This window comes from Micropterus dolomieu, linkage group LG08 (genome assembly GCF_021292245.1).
Source record: "Micropterus dolomieu isolate WLL.071019.BEF.003 ecotype Adirondacks linkage group LG08, ASM2129224v1, whole genome shotgun sequence".
NCBI classification, from domain to species: domain Eukaryota; kingdom Metazoa; phylum Chordata; class Actinopteri; order Centrarchiformes; family Centrarchidae; genus Micropterus; species Micropterus dolomieu.
In genome coordinates this window covers 14,288,560-14,310,838 of record NC_060157.1, presented here as the reverse complement: position 1 = coordinate 14,310,838, position 22,279 = coordinate 14,288,560, and the positions used below count along the sequence as shown (strand labels likewise).

The following is a 22,279-nucleotide window of genomic DNA, read 5'->3' as shown; positions in this document are numbered from 1 at the left end:
CATGTTAAGCTTGCGGTCTGTCACCTCCTGCTCTCCATGATCACATATACTGTGTTTAAGACCGTAGAACTCACGACTAATTGGTCTCTTTTTCATATATTTTTTTGTTTTTGTTGTCAGAAAACTGAATGAGCATAAATAGCAATTTCATCGTGGGTCATCAAAGCTTACTTAAACCTGCAGTGCGGAACCTTTGTCCCCCCCTTTCTGGCAGTCAGAGTAATTACACAAACACTGTTATGACGTTTGCCTACAGGTGAGCTTGCCCTAGGCTAGTGTTCAGAATAGTTACAAAAATACAGAGAAACTTCCAAGACAATAATCCATTATTTAGGTAGTGTAAATGTAATAGCTACACAGCCTTCTCCAAATATTTTACAAATACCAACCTCCTCTCCAATGAGCTCAAGCTACACTAGTGCTACAATAGTCCTCTGAATGCAGAGTTTCTTTTTTTATTTGGAGCATCAGAAGTGTTTCTTGGACTCATCTTGGGTTTTTAGGCCATACTCCTAGTTGCTGTAGCCCTCATTGCTAAGGTTGCGCCCCCTTCAGCTCTGGCAAACCAATCATAGCTGTTTGACATAAACGCATCACTAGCGGTGTGCCAGTGCGGAAATGTCGCCACAGACACCACATTTAAAACTCTGGTATACTATATAATCCGCATTGTGTGACCTTGCTTGAATGTAACGGACGTACATGTAAAAGTCCTGTGCTCCAACTTTAACTGTGCTGCACTCCAATGTTGTATTGTGTGATATTGACAAATAGAGGATCTGAATCAACAGAAAATTTAATAAAAGTTGACTTTTTCAGAGTATTATCTGTTCTTCAAAAAAGAAAAGGTTTGCAGACAGTTATGGGAGAGGAGTCAATGGTATAAACAAATCTTGAATGAACTGTAGGAACTTAGCAAAAGGCTCGGGGAGCTATTGACTGACTAACACTTGCCAGGCTGGCTAGTTAGTTCGCAAGCGACAGACTGTGTCCTTTATCTGGCGTGACCAGGCCTATTAAAGTATATCCACAAGGCAGCGCCAGTCAGACCTGGCCGAAAATATCTTCCAATTGCCAAATGCGCATGTAACGAAACATGCCAACAGGTTACAAGCTATATTGTTAACGAGATAACAGTGGCCTCAAGGCTTCACATCCAGATATTATTCCCCTTCTGCTCATGTGTTTACTTGTATCTTGTAGATGTGTAGTGTTAATTTCTGAGCATACACACAAGCACTCTTGTGAGACTGTTTTTGAAAAGCTTTGTTTTTGGGTGTCAAAATCACCAACATGCGGTAGTGGGCCAAAACATAGAGGAAAACATGCTTCTTTTTTTATTTTTTATTTAGCTGGCTTACTGTAGACGTACTCTCACACACTCACTTGCTCACCCCCACCGTCACTAACCGCCCTCCCTCCCACAGCCTCTGTAACCTCCCCCTCACCTCTCCTCACTCCCCCTTCACTCACCCACCCACCCACACTCCATCACCCCACCGTCCACCTCTCACCCCACCACTCTTGCAATCGCTGTACTCCTCTTCTCTTCTCTCCTCTCCTCCCCTCCACCCACACTCTCTCTTTTTCTCTGAGCCCCCCAGCAGTACCACCATCTCTCTCTCTCTCTCTCTCTCTCTCTCTCTCTCTTGCCTGTCCTTTACCACTCTCTTCCCTCTGTCCCTCCCTCTGCTAAAGCCTTCAGGCTCTGCTTGATTTATGCTTGCCCTCCCTATCCACACACCCCACCACCACCCACCCACCCTTCCCTATCTCTCCTGGAGGTTGTGGCCCGGCTAGTCCCTAAAAACAACAGAGAGAGCAAGTCAGAGGAAGACAGAGAGAAAGAGAGAGAGGGAGAGAATAACAACCTCTTTTACTTTCCATCCTCCCTCCTTTTTAACCCAGCATTTTTTTCATTCCCCTCTCCCACACTGCTTTTTAAATTGCCTCTGAATTCTTGAGCTGTTTTAGTGCCTTACTCCCCCTTCTCGGCTGAAATTACTTTTTTACCCTCTCAAACTCTGGCATGCTGAGGAAGCAAGTTCCACCTTCCCTCCCCTCTTTGTCCACTCGAGGACAAACACACACTAATCACATGTACAGCGTAGCGTTCGGAGCTGTTTGTGCAAGAGAAAAAAAAGGTGAAGGAGAGACTTGCGTTTTCTCGTTTGGAAGCATGTCGCTGTAATGTCGCGTCGACAATACGCCGTGCGGCGGTGGCTTGTGACAACACAGCTCTTATAATGCCTTGTCTTCAACCTCAGGCTGGCCGAGCCATTAACCAGGCCGACTTGGGGCAAGGCTTCTTTCTGTGTCTTTCTCTGTCACACACATACACACACACACTACACACACACAAAGATACACAGTGAGAGAGTCTTTCTCTTTTGTTTGCACTCCCATACTCAAACATGCACACAAGCCCGACTTTCTTCTCTGACAGCTCTCTTGTGGTCGACAAGCCTCAGTAACTCATTGCTTAACCACCCTGGACTTTTTCTCTCCATTGTGTTTGGCTACTGTCTCTGTTGATTTGAAGTGTGTGTGTGTGTGTGTGTGTGTGTGTGTAAGACTGGAGGTGTGAAAGGAGTGTGTCCATCGGCAGCCAGGTACCGTGTGTGTTGCACGAGTAGCGGGTGTATGTCCATTTACATTTGTTCATCCATTTATCTATGAAAAACCTGTATCTTTGGAAAGTGGAAACTCCCTCACACAATAGTGTTTGGCTTCATTTAGAGGGGAAGGAGGCATTTGAGAAGACACACACACGGACACACTCTTTGAGCGCAATCAGAACAGAAGATCAGAGGTCAAACTGGGTCAGCTGACCCTTCACTCCCTTTTCAGGCCTTTTCTCTCCTCCTTTTTACTGCGTCAAAGCACGCTCTCTAATAACACAACTCCCCTTGTGAAACACACACACACACACAAACACACTTCGCTCAGATGTACAGTGCAGCCTCCAACCACAGCACATAAAACTGTATCTTCTATCCATTAGCTGTAACTCTCTCAATGGATGATAAATGCAGTATCCCTCACAACACATTTGAAGTATAGTTCAACACACATATCTTTTATTCCAAGGCAAGTCTTATTGCGCTTGTGCTTTTTCCCACTCAAGCCCCCACATAGCTTGCAGCATCGCTCACGCGCACACACACACACACATGCGCAAACACACACATGAACAAAGAGAACCACCATTTCCACATATTTGTCTCTCCTTTTTAAAAGGGGGTTTTATTTAGCATAAATGTTGAAGCCAAGGGTGCCCGGCTACCATGGCAACCAAATTAAACGGAGGATCTCTTCAGAAAGCAGAAATCTAAATTATTCGGACTCTTTTATGAAGGGGAAAATGAAAATTCCCTTCACTGTACAGAGACCGGTGCACTGTAAAGACAGAAGAAAGGGCTAAAAAAGATGAAGAACATGCTATTGTTTTTTTCTATCTGACCATGCCGTTCAAAGTCATATCCCATGCCATTGAAATTCATAGGTTGTCTCATGACAACCAGTATGTTAACCCTCAGCCTATGTGCACAAAGGAATGATGTAACAACAGCGTCCTAACCACAGATAAACCTATTGCCTCTGAAAGACATCACAATATGTGTGTCTGCAAATCCTAAACAAAACCCAGCACACGTATGATGAAATCCATAAGCTTCGTGCATGGGATTAGGTGCGACTGTTTCTGGTGCGGTAAATGATTTTATCTGTCGGAACAGGATGAGGTTTAAGTAACACACCATCTATGCAGGGCCCGATAAAGCTTACATAAGTAAAGGATTATGTAGTATATTCCGATTATTTGGTGCGGAAGCCTGTTTGTGGTCAGCTGAATACTAATTTCTTATATCTCATGCTTAGTCTCGGAAATGTGGCTAAATCCTCAGAAAGCAGAATACTGTATGTTGCACAGCAGAGTGTGTCAGCAGGACAGAGAAAGATACCTTTCCCTAATGCCCAGAACACTGATATTAATGCCACACCTTCATGATATGCGCGCGGAAATCATGAAGCAATCACTTTTCCACAACTCTGCCATTTAATCTGCCACGTGTGACTGAAGCATTGTTACTGTATGACTGCGAGGAGGGCGGACATGTTCCATCTGTAGATGCACGTGTCCAGGGGATGCTGGGAAAAGTGGTCAGGGGTCATTCACTCTTCCAATGGACAGATGAGTGGAGGGAGATAGGGGTCAGAGGTGACCCTCTTTTCTCTCTCTCCCTTTTCGCATCCTCTCCTTCCATTTGTCTTCCTCTTCTTTCTCCATGTACGTGTGTGTGTGTGTGTGTGTGTGTGTGTGTGTGTGTTTGTGTGCATGTGTGTGTGTTTGTTGTTGGCCCACAGCAGATCTATGTTATTGATTGACTCCTGTGGCTGCTGGGCTGCCCACTGAAGGAGGGGGCAGAGCTCTAATGAATTCCTGCACCTCATGCCCCTTGCGCCAACCCCTACACCCCCTCCTTAATTAACTTTGTGTGTGTGTTTGTGCGGGTGGGACGAGGGTGTGCGTGGATGCATGAGTGTGTGTTTTGTGTGTATCTTCTGTGCTTCCTCCACAGCTCAACACCCCCGCTTCTACACTCCCCTGCCTTTTTTTCTCTTTCTCTATCTCACTCTGTCCGTGACTCCTCTCTTCTTTCTTCATCCCTCCTACTTTATCTCCTCTTTTTATATCTTCCTCTGTGTCTGCTAGTAGTTTCGATGGCCGCTGATTACTTCGTATGTATGTCACTCTTATCTGTCACCCCCCCCCCCCCCCCCCCCCCCCCCCCCCCCCCCCCCCCCCCCCCCCCCCCCCCCCCCAACCTCAATATCTCACTCCTATCTCTACACCTTTTTAGATCTATGTGTGTATGTGCAGAGTGTGTATCTATCCATCTGATCTGCGATCATTTATCTATACTGTGCATGAAAAATGACTGACAGTGTCAGACAGAGTGGTCAACATTGCTGGGAAGAGGCTGCATACCCATCGGTATTCCAGACGTGGAAGCAAACTACTGTCGCTGTCACCTTGACTCCCCCTGCAGCAGATGAGCACTAGACTGCACAGGAAACACTTAGCATTACCTGACTGTAGTTAAAATGGACAATAGGGCTATTTTGTTCTCTTGCATCCATTTTATTTTTTCACTCCTTTGCTCTTCCACCTGTTTCTGTTCTCCGCGCCCCCACATCACCCCTATTTCTTGTCTTCACTTTGTTTATCCCCCATTAGCTTTAAGTGTGATTTCAGCTGTCACCGCATGGGCTTTGTGGAACGGTAGACTTATATATTAGGATGTCATAAGGTTTCTGTCCAGAACAGTCACACACAATTATGCGCACACACACATACACACACCCCTTAAGCAACTCGCAAGTATGCATTAGTACTAAGAAGTCTGTGTGTGTTTGTTTTAAGTGTAGACAAGCCATTCTTTAAAAATCTCTAAGCTTGTGATGTGCGTGGTGTGTATTTTTGTCTCCGGCTTTGTTAGAGAAAGCAACCTGTCATCAGTTAAATGTCAATTAGGAGGCAATGAAAGTGTGCCTGTGTGTCCGTATTTGTGTATGTTTGTGTTGAGCGGAGCTGTTGTCAGCAGTGTGGCCTGACAGTCTTGTAGATCTACAGTGGAACCTCCAGCGACATGTCTACTGCTGACAGCTTCTCTACATGCTCCGCTTTCAACGACACTGACGGCTAAACACACAGACCTAACGCACACACCACGTCTGCGTCTGCCTTTCTCTCTCTCGCTGTCTCCTTATGATCTCCCTGTATTTTTGTTTACTGGTGATGATGAGGTATGTTAGGGAGTCAAGGAGAGAGGGAGAGATGATTCAGAGCAGTGACGTGTTGGTAGACGCAACCGAAATCACCCAGTGTAAACGATGAGTCGGCTGAGAGGTTTGAAAGAATTGTTTTAATATGGTGTTTTTTGGGTTTTTTATTTATTTATTTTTTGCTCAAGCTGCTATCACTGTCGGGTGAAACCTTTAAATTGACAAAGTGACAACTATTAAAGTACAATGTTAGGGTTTTATAGCTCAACCACTATTCCTATTTAGGGTTTCACAAATCCAAGAGTGGCAGGATTTTAACCCTAAAGAGAAGCATGTATTCCCTCAAAACAGCATTGTGTGAAATGTTGTAAGGCATTGTCTTTTACCACCTACTTGAATTTCCCTGCTTTAGTTTGGGTTGGTTTTAAAAAGCCATTTTAATGTCAGTCAGTGATGGTTGCAGAAGGACAGCAGAGCCTCACCCATCTTCTGTTACTTCATCTCTATTCAGGGGCAGACGTGACCGAACCCAACAGCTCAGACAGCCGCGGTGAGCGCCTCGACTTCTTCCTCAAACAGGAAGAGGCTCTCACCACAGAGCCCAGCTACCTGGGTTCCAATGAATCAGAGGATGCTGGGGGAGGAGCTGGGGGTGGCACAATCTCATCTGTAGCCAATCTGAAGGCGGCACTGATGAGTAAGAACAGTCTGCTGTCGCTGCGGGCTGAGATGATGGGAGATGATAACCCCTTGCTGTATGAGTACCTGCCCAAAGGAGGACACTCCCTGTCTTGTAAGTTGCTATTTACTAACACTGTGCTCACACTGATTGTTAAGCCCACACATACACACACACACACAGCCAGCCACACACCTCATTAAAACTTACAACCCAGGTACACACAAACTGCTTTGAATCTACTAGTGTGTTTTTGAGTATCTGCTCATGTGGTCACCTGTGAGACATAAAACATACAGGCTTGATCGCTTTTGACATGAGTATCTTCTGTATTTTTCCTCATCAGCCTCTGTATTTGAATAACTCTGAATGCATGCTTGTGCGTGCGTGCGTGCGTGCGTGCGTGCGTGCGTGCGTGCGTGCGTGCGTGCGTGCGTGCACATGTGTGTGGTGCCACTTGAGTGTGTGGTTTGTGTGGCAATGCCAGCGATGACTAGTCAGCAGTGACTCAGTGAGAGAACATTTTGCTGGGATCGCTCTCGCTGTCGTGAGAAAATTTGTTTGGTTTTTATGTGACAGCTTCTTTGTGCGTATCAGTGTGTCTACGGCTGTATTTCACAGCAGCAAAATAACACAACGGAACTGCAGGAACTGTTCAGATATTATTTACTTACTGTATTTCAGCACAGACAAAGATGCAGCGATTTGCTCTACACAACTACTACCACACAAACCTCTACATCCTGTTAAAAGGATGGCCCCTTCCAAAGAATAACCACTGAAACATTCATCTATGATAGAGAAATGTGATGTTTGTGAGAGAGAAAATAAATGCTTTATTCAAGTGTTTGTTTACCATGAAATTTCTTTTTTTTTAATTGATGATGCAACCTATATGTGAATAGTTTAATGTTTATGTGTGTTAAGCCTTCAACGACGTTCCTCCATTCTTTGAGAGTCTGAAAATCTCACCATATAGTTCACATAACAAAATAACTTATATTAGCTAATATGTTTCACTTAAAGCCTCCACTTGCTTTAGAATAAACCGTTTGCTAATTACATCAATATTAGATCAATAAACATCCTTATTTGTGCTTTTGTCCATGTTTTCCTTCTTAATTTTCTATTTTTTTGCCTTCAGTGAGGGTGTTAAACTGTCAGTGTATCTAAGTGTGTATCTCTTTGTGTATGCCAGCATGAGCGTATATTTGCTTCAGTCCACGTCCGCGTGGGCACATTTGTGTGTGTGTGTGTGTGTGTTTCTTTGCTTTTACTGGCTAGTAATTGGATCCTTTGTCCCGAGTTCTGCCTGTCTTTGTGAGCGGAAGAAAAGCAAAGGAAGGGTACAACTCCGAGCCTAGTCAGGCCTTTTGAGTTGAGCCCCACTCACCTACAAAATAAAAGACAGGGCCAAGACTGAATAGACCAAAACACACTTTCACAGTTGCACATACGCGCTCACACACGCACGTCCCATCACATCACCCCTTTTGTGTAAGTGTTAAATGTGTGGGATTGAGATGTTTCTGTTGGCTTAAAGAGGAGAATCAGATGCTGTCACAGCACAGATAGACAGCCTCACAAGCTCCAGAAAAGAGAAGGAGAGGCTTTTTGATACACACTCACACTTTACAGCCTTGACTATATGAATAGGAAATTTGGAGAATTCAGAGAATGTTAATCATTTGCTCCCTGCATAGGGAAAAAACACGCTGAATGAGTCTTATAGCTGTATTTCAGTTGTCACCAAAGAAACGTCTGGGAGGTTTTTGGTTAGCCGAACCTTATTTTGAATTCCCTGCACAATAGGGGTTGGGGAAATGGGCTTGTCGAGATGGCCAGCAACATCCCCTCCCTCCCCGGGTCTGTCACTGTGTCTAAATGAGGACAGAAAATAAACAAACACTGTACCTCAGATTACTGGGCGGAGGATAAGTCTGCCTGGTTTGACAGATCGCTGCTCCCTGCCTCCCTCCCTCCATTCAGCCCTCTTTCCCCCCTCCTCCTGTTCTCCTCCCTGCTTCTCCTTCACCCCTGCTTAACATCCTTCCTGTCCTTTTTTTTCCCTCCCATACTCCTCCTCACGGCATCCATCCCTCCCTCCCTCCATTTATTTCTCCTTCACCCCTCCTTAACACTCATCCCTCACACTCTCCCCTCCCTCTCTCCCCTTCTGGCCGGTTCCTGTAGTTCCTCCGTATTTGTCTCACTCCTGTCTCTTTCCCCCTCTTTTACTTCAGCTGTATCAAAGTATGGCGGTTTAAAATCCTGGGAAAGTATTGATCTAGGCAGAGAGTAGGTAGAGCAAGGTCACCTGGCCCAATTCAAGAGAGACCACTGAATATCAGCAAAGGGCCTTGACATACAGCATCTGCCCCCCCCCATTCTCTCTTTCTTTCTCTATAATTGGCTGTTTAATAAATCATGTTTCTCCTAGAAGATCCATACATCCAAAAATCGGCCCAAACGGAGAATCAATGTACTACAGCGTAACTACTGAATACCTCAACTTGTTGACAGGGCTTACAATTCAAATGCACAGCCCTCCCTCTTTGCTATCCTTTGCATGGGCCATGGAGAACATATAGTGACCAGCCTGTACGTCAATCAGCCTCCTGAATCCAATTAAGATCATTGGGATTTGGCCCCGCTGCCCCTTTTGTGCGTCAGACAATCAATCCCAAACATCGGATTTCATAGGACCATCCTGCACACAAACCTGTCCTCCACGTACCGGCTGTGAAGAACATCCAATTAACTATAGGGATCATACTGACATTATTGAACTTTTCTCTCCACTGCCTGCCCTCATCATTTCACATCCACTTTTGAAAATTTACTCTCCCTGTACAGTAGCTCCCAGTGGCTTCATAGCTACTCTCCAGTGGTTTTATGATTTTTATTTATGATTGTGATACAAACTTTGCCAGTCTGTTGCAAGAGACTTTAACATTTGGATCCTAACAAACACCTTTGCATCTCTTTTTGAAAACAAGAGGAAAGGAAGAGCAGTAATGGTCATTGTAAAAGTAGAATCAATACACAAGAGATAGTAATAACTTTTAAATCGGGGAGTGGGATATATATATATATATATATATATATATATAACCTGCAGGAGATACATATCAGAAAGCCAAGTTTGCTTTTCTTCATCATTTTTTTTTTTAACAGTAAAAGGAGAGTAAAACTGCCCAGAGATCATTGCTAACAGGCCATCATTAAGCCTGGCTATTTCCCTCTAATAGACTTACCAAGTTTTAGTTGATTAGCTATAGGCAATTGGTCAGTAACATTAGAATAATTGCTTCCCTTAACAGACCGTATAAGTCCTGATCCCATTGTGGTGGCAGGTGAAGGAGAGGACACAGGTTGTATTTTAGTTCCTCCACCATCTTTTCGTGTTTAAGTAATTCAGTTATTCCACATTCATATATTTTTCCTCTTTTCTATTTCTTTCACTCTTGTTGCTGTGCAGTGAGTCAGCCTGCTGTTATTTGTATTCTTTACAGCTTGCCAGACACGACTGCAATATTAAACTCAGTGGGACAAGATTTGCAAAAAAATTATAGTCGTATGTCGGAATTCTTCAGGAGGCTTGAACCAAGGCTGTTTAACGCGGCCGACATAGTTATTCCATTTCCTAAGAAGTGTCCACTGCCGGAGCACCATTTGTTAATGAGCTGCTCTGTCTCACCTGTAGCTCATCCCTTTACTCTCTGTCTCCATTTCTTCTTCCCTGTTACTGTTGTTCCTCCCGCCGCTGCTGGGGGTGGGGAGAAGAGGAGATGGGGAGTTGAGCATTTATATGTGTGCTCTCAGTAAGTGGGAGTGGGGAGTTTCGGGCGCGGTAGTTTAACATTCCAGGAATCCGTCCACGGTTGAGCCTCATGGTTGTGTGATTCTGTCTGTTGTGCAGAGGAGGGCAATGAATGGCTAACCCACTGCATAACTCTGGAGACATTCCCCAAAACGCTGCCCACACTCGCACATACTCGTATACGCACACACACAATCCAGAACAACCTGCCACACATTCTTTGATTCATATGTACTATAAGAAAAAGAGATGCACTCTGAGTATCAGGAAAAAAAGCTACTGTGTGAATAGTTATGGAGAGCTAAAGGCTCTGCTAGAAATTTGAGATTCTCCATCCAGCATGCCTCAACTTGTTGCTGGTAAACATCTTACATGGTCGATATAGTCGTCCTTTACCCTCCGTGTACAAAAAGTCTTCACTTAAGCTGCAAGATGGCTCCTCTCCAAAACAATCTCCCTCCACGCTACAGGATCCTCGAGCCCTCTCCTTATATGCATTATACTCGCTCACAGACAGCACATGCACACTCTCTCTCGCAAAACACACACACACACACGTTGCCATCCTCTGCGCACGCATGTGGGTGGAAGGAGAAGGAGAGCAGAGGAGCGAAAGAAAAAGAGAGAGAAAGCGAGAAGAGAAGCCCTAACCCTTTCCCCTCGGCTGGTGGAAAGTGAAACTTCAGAGTTTTTCTTCCTCCCCCTCTCCATAGTGTTTGATAGTGTAGCACTGGCAGCCTCTATGTGCCCCCCTGCCCACTCTCTCCCGTTGTGTTCTGGTGGCCAGCTGCTAGCAGAGTTGCAGTTGTACGTGAGTGGGTGGGTGAGACTCGTTTCCTGTGCTCCTCAGGGCTCCGCTCCAACAACTACTGCAGCACGCTCCGGCCAGGGGCCACAGGGGCCACTATTCATAACAAACAGGGGGCTGGCTCCTCTCCTCCTCCTCCTCTTCCTCCTCTTCCTCCTCATCTTCCACCATCATCATCTTCACCACCACCAATACCGCCATCATCAACATCAGCATACTGCCCACCCATCCAACCCACGCCACTGTATCCCTCTGAGCCCCGGCCCCTGGAGGCCCCCGGTCTGTGGGCTGGGGCACCCCCGCTGCGCTCACAAGGGTCAGACATGGAAAAGGCCCCCAAGGGCCCGGAGCCCTCCGCCGTGCCTGAGGTAAGCATACAGAGCCTGGCTCATCTCTAGGGCAGAGGCTGTTCTCTGGGTACCGCTTCTCCAGTCTGATAAATGTTTGTAAGTGAGTGAGTGGAGATAAGCATCCAGGGGGCAGCTTCACCTTGTATCTGCAAACACACTGAGAGGGGTTGAGGTGATGGTGAATATAAAGTGACCAGTGACGTGGGGGGAGGGTGGGGCTGTGGGTCTTTATGAGGAGAAGTGGAGGTTAATGGGGTTATTTTTCATCATTGAAAAGTCTTTTTTACATACACAAGCACATCACCGCTCAACCCCTCTCTGTGTCTCACTGTCTCTGTGGAATCTGGCATATTTCCTGCGACACTGGAGGAGAAACGCTGTTTTCTTTTGTTTGTCCTTCTTTTTCTGTGTGCTTTGTTTGTGCTCTCTTCCTTTCAGATTTCCAGTTCTTCACTCTTGTCTCCCTTTTCATATAATCTTTTTTAATATAGCTAGACCCAAAATTCACCGCCCAAACCAAGAGTCTTTGCTCAGCAATAGCGGTAATGTATTTTATAGTGGTCACTTTAGAGATGACACATCTAGTCACAAAGGCAGCGCGTGCTTAGAGATGGCAGATAACGGGGAAGGTAGTGAGATGAGACTAGAGTAGAATCAATACAAGTAGACAATGAGAGGTTTGCTCTCGCAGCCCAGGAAATTGTTTGTTCTGTTCAGTTTGTGTGTGTCTGTGTGTGTGTGTGTGGGCGTGTGTGTGTGAGCATGTGTGGATGTGAGTTTTGTGCCAGTCTGCGTGAGTACGCCGTGTGTGCGGGTGAGCATTTAGGAGCAGCATTTGATTTCAGCGGACCTGCCTCCCAACAAGCCTCCCTATCTCTACGGACAAGCCATCTGTTTGCCCAGTGCATGGTGTTCTGTTCTTAGAGAGGAGGAGGAGGAGGAGGTGGAGTGTAGGGGCCGAGGAAATGGGTAGGGGGGGTGGAGGAATGGCAGGAGCATGGAGTAGATGGAGGGAAGACTAGAGTTAGGTTGACAGGAAAGAGAGGGGACAGGTGCATATCATATTGTGAATACTGTAGATCAACCTAACTGCTCATTCTAAGTGTCATAGGACCGCCCTAGCATCCAGGAACCGTCAGTTATTTCAAAGAGTTTTTCTGTTTTTGCCTGCTTATCTTTAACAATTTATCTGTGTCTTTAAATCATTCTGATCTGTCATTTCTCTTCCCTCATTTTTTTTCCTTTTCTGTTTGCATGTTTTTGTTTCTCTGTGTTTCTCACATGTGTGATTAAAAAACAGGTAGTCTTCACAGCTTGTCTCACCTGCCTGCCTCCTGCATGCCCAGACAACATTCCATACACGCTGTATAAATGTGCATGTGTGTGTGACATAACGGGATGTTTTGTGCCGACAGGAGGGGGTAAAAGACAAAGAAGACGTGAAGGAATACAGCCCAGGTATGGTTTTAGGCTTTAAAGGTGTCGTGCCTAGAAAACTTAAGAGAGAGTTTGTACCTTTTGTTCTTCCTCTATTTCTCTCACTTTCACTCTCACTCTCCTTCTCGCTATCTCAGTTTTGGAAGGTGACCAGTCTCCTGTCGAGAGGGATCAGATGGGAGAGGAGAGCTATGCTGGTGGCTTGACTGTGCCTGTGTCAGTGTCCGTGGCTGGCAGAGGGACTAAAGGGCTGATGGTGGTGGGCCAAGATGCTGGGTCAGGGAAAAGAGACCTGCCGGAGTTCGGTGCCTGGCCCTCACAGGGGTTCGCCTGCTCCCTGTGCAAACGGCTGTTCAGCAGCCTGGAGCATCTCAGGCAACACGAGTACTGCCACACCCTATCTCTGATGGCCTTGTCCCTGGACTGGCCAAGCTTGCAGAGTCTGCCCCACCAACCTACCCAGCCCCATCACCAGTCACAATCCCAGCCTCTCTTCCAACGGTCTCTCTACCGCCCTGCGTTGGCCGAGCCTACGCCGGGCCGCTACCTCTGCTCCCATTGCCCCGCCAGCTTCACCCTCAAATCCAACGCAGACCGACACGAGAAGACCGTTCACCTCAAGAAGAAGCTGATGCAGTGTGTGTATTGTCTGAAACACTTCCGAGACCGCACAGACCTGCACAGACACCTGTCCTCCGTGCACTCCAAAGAGAGAGGGCATGTCTGCCCTGCCTGTGCCAAGGCTTTTAGCACCCAGAAAAACCTGGCGACACATGTTAAAGTGTGCTGCCAGGTGGGGTCAATGCCAGGACCTATACTGGGAGGCAGCACTGGGATGGAAACGTCTCAGGGTGGGGGGATAGATTCACTGTGGTGGCTTTCTCAAGAGATGAAAGTTGACAATCATAATCTCAGTATCAATGTGGAAAATTGAGACTGGGTTTAGAGGGAAGAATTCCTTTTACAATCAAATGTTTGTTGACGTGATTTTAAATGGACACTTTTTTTTTTACAACTGGTCAAATTTTAATGCTTTTATATTATTTTTAAACAGGTTAACCATGAATTGACAGCTTACATGTCAATAATGCACAATTACTATGCAAAGCTAATCTGTTTAAACAACTGACTGAACTTATATGTAGATCTGTTTTTTAAATTATCTTTAGGTTTGTGAATAGTTTGAGTGTGCATTGATTGGAACCCTAACCAGGTGTACTACTTTCCATTGCGGTGCCAGGTGGAGAGACGGGGGGGCGTATTTCCACCTCCCAGACCTAAACCACTTGTCTGGTTCTCTGTCGCCAGTCACCAGTCTGACTAAACTCTTCTCTCCTTTTTAGGCAGAGAGATCTTTATCTTTGTGTCCACCCCTGCATTAGGGGCACAAAGACACTCAGACACAGTTCATATCTGCCAGGCATTACTGTGGCTCACAGCACACACAACCACACCACCTGCAGGAACTTTTCAGAATTGCAGCATGAGAGCAGAATAACGATCCAAAGGAAACTGTATCTGTTGCCAAGGGTAGTGCCCCTATTAATTATTGATATTAAAAATTTGCATAAAACTTAATGGAATATAAAAATAAAAAAAACATTAAACTCAATGAAAAAAGAAAAACAAAGTCATTATATCAGTTCCACCTCCACTGGACACGTAGAAGCTTGTCATCAGTCTGACATGATTACCTACAGTCAGTGCTGTCAGATCTGTGCAGATGGAGGGGATGTGCCAAACGAGACAAAGCTAGCTAAAACAATAGCCCAGTAGCAGCTCAGATGGGGGTTGGGTGGTGTCATTTTCTCTCTCTCTCCCTCTGTCCATCTCCTTAGTCCCAGATCTGTAAGTCTTTGAGTGGCTCAGTGTGGCTAGAGTTGGACAGTAATTGGTCCTTCATGGCTCCGGCCCTTCTTAACCCCTGACCCTTCATCTGAAGAGGAAGTGGGGACCAAGGGGCAGATGCCCTTTTTGAGCTTAGTGATGTCACCGCTGCAGACAGATGATGGTGTGGTTGTGAGCACAGGGTAGAAAATGGAGGATCAAGGGAGACAAATGGGAAACGCAGGAGAGGAAAAAGGGAGATTGCGAAAGGCAGAGTGAGGCGGAGGGTGTTGCAGAGCCGCAGGATATTGGAATCAGAATGAACACTGGCTTCAAAATCATTGCTAATGTAAATTCACACCCATTTCTGCCAACATTTTCTCCCTTGAGTTTACAGCAGGCCTTTACCCTATGACTAGAAACCAAGATATTTTCTTGACACAGCTCTGGTATTAAAGTTTATTGTGTACACCCATACTGTGAATACTACACCCAAAGGGAAGACAACCACCTGTGTTTCCTCTAATATTCCATGGCCACTCCCAACACACTGAACTGTGATTTCTGTGTGCTCAGTAAAAGCAGAACTAGGGAACGATTGGGAATATATCCCCTTGCTGTTGTGTATACACAGGGAACTCCCGAATGCCAAATCCCTTCTACCCTTCTAATACAAAATTCCATTTCTCAGGTAGCACACTCTGTCCCTGCCAGCAGCTGAAACAGACTGGCAGGCTCAGAGAAGTCAGGAACTAATCAGGAACTCGGCAGAGCTAGCCATTGAGGGGAAATGGCAAATACTGTGCTGCTGTTGTGTGTTGTTGTAAATATTGAAAGATATCCTATTCTAGATTATGAATTTTCTCACTGACAAAACCCCATGTACTGTACTGTATGTGCTTTTCTAAACAGGATGATATTCTGCTTGTAGTTGTAATTAAACTGTGATGGGAAAATGTGAAAACTTCTCTGTAGTTTTTGTCGTTTTATGTGAGTGTGTATGTGTGTCAGGCGCACATTCACACAATCACAAAATCCCTGTCTCTGTCTTTGCATTCTAACTTGCCACCCTTCAAAAATGTGAATACGATACTCAAATCTTGTTGTGCAGTTGATGTGTGCTTGCATGTTTTTGTGCTGTCGAATGTTTAATCAGAGCAGAAGTCGATTTGGAGGTAATTATATTGTATCACTTAAAGCATATAACCCTGAACTGTTGTGTTTGAACCCCCCACCCCCCCTCTCCTGTATTTGCATTAGTGTGTGTTGTGCTTGTGTACTGATCTCTTACGATCATGTACTATATGCCTTGACTGTAAAGTTGCGCACACATTTGCACATCACACACACACACACACACACACACACACACACACACACACACACACACACACACACACACAGCATCTGTTTACTTGGATGCCCTTCACCTGGCTTAACTACTATTTAAGTCTAGACCTTGAGATAATTGGCTTACCAGACCTCTCCAGAAGATTGGGACATGGTATTATCAGTAGTTTTTGTTGGTTTTATTTATTTTTTGCTGAAGCCTCCCTTTGTGTGTGTGATTTTATTTCCAAACCTACTTGTCATTGTCTTTGTTTGTCTGTCTGTGTTTTTTGCTGTCCATAGCAGAGACCTTCTAGAGCAACTAAGGCAGACTGACTGTTGTGTTGTGTTTATAGTATCTCTTTGCCTTTATTGCTTTAGTATGGAGGAAGAGCTGTTGCCAGGGCAACTGTAGCTTTGACTGGGATTGGGGTGGCCATGGGAATTGATGGTACATTTCTAGACCTTGCCGCTAATTAAATGTAATAACTGAAAAGTGACGTCTCGGTTTGTTTAAACGAGCTTCATTCAACACTAATTTTTTTTTCCCTCTTCTCCTTTTTTCTCTCCCCACCATCCCTCCCCTCCTTCCTTCTCTCCACAGTGAATGACTTCACGGTCATCCGGAAAAAGTTCAAGTGCCCCTACTGCAGTTTCTCTGCTATGCACCAGTGCATCCTAAAGAGGCACATGCGCTCCCACACCGGTGAGAGGCCCTACCCCTGTGAAATCTGTGGCAAGAAGTTCACCAGAAGGGAGCACATGAAGAGGCACACACTGGTGAGTGCAGCTATACGATCACCAGTAGGGGGCAGTAAATCAGACCAGGTTTTCCCATTAATCAACAAGACTATGGCAGCTGCCACAGTCTACTTTGTTCCGCCATAGTTTCAAAATGAACTGAAAATATTTTTACACTTTTCATAATAACATTAAAGACCTCTAACGTTGTGTTTTGCTTGAACAGCTTGGAGTGTATCCACTGTCACTCGTTTGTGAAACGTGATTAAGCTAGCCTAAATTGGGGTGCACGAGTATTCAAGTCTTTATGGTAACTCCACTGACACAGAGCAGAGCAAGCTGAGATGCAGGGTTAAGCGACTTTCTTCTGTCATTTTCTCTCCTTACAAAGACAAGTGCTGCAGTATGAGAATCTTACCTGAAGAGAGGCAATGAAGTCTTCATTGTACGCGATACGAAAACCATATACAATATAATTTATCAAATTGCATCGGACTTGGTGAAGTTAGCTCAAGGATACACATTTTCAAAATAAGGTGTTAACACAATGTATTGAGAGCCTAAGTCTCTCCCCTTCCGGTTGACCGCCATGGGACCTTACTTTGGAAAAAATATGTCAAGTCAATGCCAAGAGACAACAAATTTTTTAATCCCGTTTGAATTGTGTTCCAAATTACACATATGATGATGGTGAATTTAAAAGTAATGAAAGTCGCAGTTTGATGTAAAACTGGACTAAATTATCTTTTAAATTGACAAACACCATACGTGTAATTCAGGGCACAGTTCAACCAGGATCAAAAAATAAGCTGTCTGTCGCCATTGACTACCGTACATATTTTTCCCGAAGCGAGGGACTTAGGCTCTATATGGCAGGAAATAAGATTAATTGGATTATATTCACTGGAAATATAAAACATGACGTTATATCATTGCCGTAAATTAAAATGTGAAAATGATTTGTTTCCGTTCAACAGGTCCACAGCAAAGACAAGAAGTATGTGTGTAAAGTGTGCAGCCGGGTCTTCATGTCAGCAGCCAGCGTAGGAATCAAACACGGCTCACGTCGTCATGGTGTCTGTGCCGACTGCTCTGGCCGGGGCATGGCGGCGCTGCTGGACCACAACGGGGAGGTGGGAGGAGACATCTCTCCAGAGGAGGAGCTGTATCCTGGTGATCGTTTCCATGATGACCAGGCGGAGTGCGATGGTGACGGAGACGGGGAGGAGGAGATGATGGTCGAAGGGGACGGGGAGATGATGGGAGAAGGGGAGGAGGAAGGAGGGAAGTGGAAGGACTCGGGGATGGCCACCGAGGCACATGGAGCACTGGACAATGAAAAGGAGGAAAGTGACTCCTCGGCACAGGAGGGGGAGCAGCAGAACGGGAGTGAGGAGAGGGACTTCGCCTGGATCTCCTAGAACCTGTCAGGCTCCCACTAGTGGCTCGTCAACCAATCTCTGAAGATCTCTTGCGATGATCTCTCGGGCAGAATCCTCTGCTCTCTTTACCCATTCGTCCCACCGTGGGCAGGCCTTCCTTTGAATGGAAATGCTGTAGGGTGATGCGCGACAATGATCTAAAACCATTATGAGTAACACACTCAAATGCACGTACATACGCAAACACAAACACACAGACACACTTAGGCTATTCTCAACCTTGACTGCCATAGTAGAAGAAGAGTGGTCAAGAGATGGCTCAAGTGCAAGGCTTTTTCTGCTTACCTCCTTTACTTCTGATGCAGTGTTTTTTGTGTTTCTTTTTCTTGAGGGTTCAGGCCAGAGTCCAGTAGTTTTCTACTCTGTCACAACAGGAATCAACGAGGACGCTGCCAAGGACATGGCCAACGCTAGACTGCATCTTTGTATGTTTGCCATCACAATCACCATGGAAACCAAGGATCACAGACAGTGTAGGGAAATAGCCAGGAGGGGAGGGTAGGGTGTCTTGGTCCCACCTCGGCTGCAATGTTTCTGGGGAAAGTGTCTCTCTACGAGTCTAAATCTATTGCAAAGCTACGTGTGTCAGAGGAGCCGGCAGCCCAAAGGCACATTGTTGATGCAGAGTCCTACTGCCACAGACTTGCACTTTAATGACAACTGACTCCTATCAAAGCCCTGAACCCGTGGTTTACATTTTTGATCTGATCTTTACTTACCTAAACAACTCGGTGACCGCACCTACCTTTAAGGATATACTTTATGTCCTCTTGACTGTTATCACGATATAGAAATCACTGAATCTTTGTGCAGATTGCTGTTTATATAGCCTATGCCTTTCAGTGGGGTCCTTAATCTTTTCTTCACTTAAGTTTACCACACAGTTTCTATCAATCCATTCCAACAAATACTGGAGATTTGACTAATGTACATACGATTTTTGGAATTTACAAGGGGAGTCGAGTGAGTGTGAGACAGAGAGAGACTGAAAGAGACTTTTGCGGTGAGTGTAAGAGTTTTAACCCTCTTTATACACAAAGTGGACACCAGTTTCTGCTTCCCTGTTTGGAAAATCAACACAAATTGCCAACAGTGGATCCACATGACCTACACTATAAACTCTTTCTTTCTCTCTCGCTGTCTCTGGAGGTTGCGATGATAGGACCTGAGAGCCACGTCTCTCACACTTAAGGAGGGGCTGCCATTTGTTTAATTAAAAACGGTTCTTTATTTCTTTTCTTTTTGTCCCCTGTTTCTGTCTTGGTCAGTCATGTAATTCCATTTTCTCAACACAGAATATGCAGACTATCTTCATGGTTTATCTTTCTTTTTGGTGATATGTTTTCTCTGGCTTTGTGCGGCGAAAAGAAGAGGATCAAAATTGTGCTTGAAATTCCAAGTTTGATATTCGTAGAGAGTGTAATATTAATTTGTTTTTAACAGCTATTTATTGAAAAACCTGTTTGTGCATTCCTAATTTTTGAGAAGTCCCCCCCCCCCCTCTCTCTCTCTTTGTGTTGATGGAACAGGATGGGTGTTTGTATGCAAGAATGTTTGAGTGTCCAGTCTCCCAAAAAAAAGTCTATATTGATTTCTTAAGATTATTTCTATGTTAATGACAATTCAAGTGAGGTAGATGAGATGACGTGTCTTCTTCTTATGATTATCAGAACTATGATTACTGTTGTTGATGTTACTATTATTAATTATTATTAAGTGCTGGATGCTAAGCTTTATTGTGTTTTCTTTTTTTTTGACATTTTATATCTTGTATGAGAAAAAAAGCTTTTATACTTTGCCTTGTTGTGGACAGCAAGCCATGGGGCTTTTATCAACCTTTTCTTGTGCCAGTTTACTCTTTTTCTGTCGTATTTGCTTTTTTACCAAGGGGGAAAACAATTTCACTGTCAAACTTCTCTGTTAGATATTGATTAAAACATATATTCAGCACACGCTTTTGCATCACTAATGTACACTAATTGATTAATATCAAACCAAAAACAATCTAGTACCTTGTATACATGAAGTGCTTTTGTTTCAGTGTGTGTGTGCAGGTGCTTTTTGGATTTATTGTTGTGGTTAACAGATTTGTTGTTGGGTTGTTTTTATTTTTTGGAACCTGTCACTATTTGTCACATGTTGGGGGGGGTGCACATCTTATGGTATTATTGTGAATATGAAGGGCTGTGTGAAAGGACCAGCTAGATTTAGAAGACCGCATCTTTAAGAGCAAGCTGATTTTCTTTTTTCTAGTTTCTACTGCCTCATGCCTCGCATGACACACAATCAAGTAGAAATGCAGCATGCAGGCAGAACACTCATCTAAGACAGCTGAGTGTTGAGTCTACATGCTCTATTTCTATCTGCCAGTGTTTTACTGGCTTGACTCTAGGTCATTTACATAAAGGGAAAGTGAGCACTGCAGCAGTAACTCTGGGAAACATTTTGTTGCCAGTGCTGGTTGCACACATCAGGCCTCTCTGCTACAGGTGCCATGGACTGCACATCCCATTAACTCCCACTGAGAAAGAGTACAATGCGATTTGTGATGCTTTCTTCATGTCTGGCAACTGTCTTTATTTTATTTCTGTTATTTATTGTGTTTTGTTTTGACCCATTTATCAAAAAAGTTGTAATTTTTTGGGTGAAAAAAAGACAAAAGACAATGGGGTAGGATTTTTATGAATGTCAATGGTGGGTGTGGAAGGAGCCCATGATCGGTGACAAATCTCTGTCCTGTGGTGCCGATGAGCCCACTGAGAGACATCTGGATGTATGTCTGACTCCCCGGCCCCTGCGCTCTTCTCACGACCTGTACTGTATGTGTCCTCCCTCATACTGGGTTGTACTTCAGGAAAACGTCTGCCATCAACCCCTCAATATGTGCCTCAATGACATTTCACCTGTGTGCTTGTGAGAGATGTGTTTGTGTCGACGGATAGAGATGCGACCGATCAGATTAGAGGTGCAAATTGTTTTTGAGGATAAAACTTCAAAGAGACAAATCGTGATGGGCGACGAGATTCTCCTTCCCACTGTGTGTTGATGAACTTTTGTGCCCTGATTCTGTGGTCTTAACTGCATGCCTGTGCTCATTTTGTCATACCAAAGCGACGTCTTCGGCATCTGCACACAACTGTCTCATTCCACATGATGCAAAACTGGAACTATTTGCTCTATTGCAGATGAATATGGGTATTCTTAGACGTGTACAAATTGCAATCCTCATTTAGCCTGTATAGCTTGATTCACACGTGCAAATCATGAAGCCATAGATATGGGTATATCTATATTATACTATATTTCAAAATTGGCGCTTTTTACTTTACATTTTGTTCTTCTACTAAGAGTGATGTGTGTGTATACCTTCATATATATGAATTTATATTGCTATTATATATTATTTATTTTCTCAAGTTTCAGAGGGTCTTTAATTTGTAAAAGGTCGCACTTGAAGCTTGAGTTTTGTTTATTTTCATTGGGAATACTGTTCAATATGATACTGACTTTATATTGATGATTATCATAAACCTGTGTTTGTAACAAAATGTGTTAAATAATCAAAAAAACCTGTCCTGTTTTTACACCTGTTTTGTTTTGGGCAGATTTAAGTGCTCTTGTGCAGATATTTTTCGGTTGATAGTACTGATCACAAAACATTTTTACAGTCAACCATGAGCCTCCTGTTTTGATGTTGGGGCAGAGCCTGCCGGCCGCCAAGCCTCTTTTTAACTTCATGTTTAGTGGAAGAATTAGCTTGATTATTATTTGCAAAAACCAATCAGTCTCAATAAATTTTGAAATTGCTGCTGTAAAGAAGTGACCAATGTATGCTCTGCCTTCTTTTTTACACCTGTTGGGAGGGTTAAAGGGACTAGTGTTGTCATAACCACCAACTGTCCAAAAGGGGGCAGAAAAGACAAGTCAAAGAAAGAAGACACAAAGGAATGACTTCTCTGCATCGATCTCACATTGCCACCTTGCTTTCTTTGGAAGATTTGTCATTAAAACATCCCCTGCAGACATAAAAGATAAATAAAGAATCTCACAGCAGAC

General features: G+C 44.4%; 1 protein-coding gene across 2 annotated transcripts in view; it reads left to right on the top strand.

Annotated features, from left to right (window-relative positions):
* Window positions 1–22,278, top strand: part of LOC123975879 (zinc finger and BTB domain-containing protein 46-like) — a 39,042-nt gene extending 16,764 nt beyond the window's left edge. Inside the window, exons 3-6 of one of the 2 annotated variants that reach the window (XM_046057677.1) lie at window positions 6,299–6,580; window positions 11,140–11,465; window positions 12,863–12,905; window positions 13,022–15,653. In XM_046057677.1, coding sequence (XP_045913633.1) covers window positions 6,299–6,580; window positions 11,140–11,465; window positions 12,863–12,905; window positions 13,022–13,818 — 1,448 coding nt within the window. In that variant the 3' untranslated portion in view covers window positions 13,819–15,653. Of the gene's footprint in view, window positions 1–6,298; window positions 6,581–11,139; window positions 11,466–12,862; window positions 12,906–13,021; window positions 15,654–16,644; window positions 16,821–17,758 lie in introns of those variants that run through there. The other variant, XM_046057678.1, reaches the window with a different exon arrangement.
* Window position 22,279: the final 1 nt, after the last annotated feature.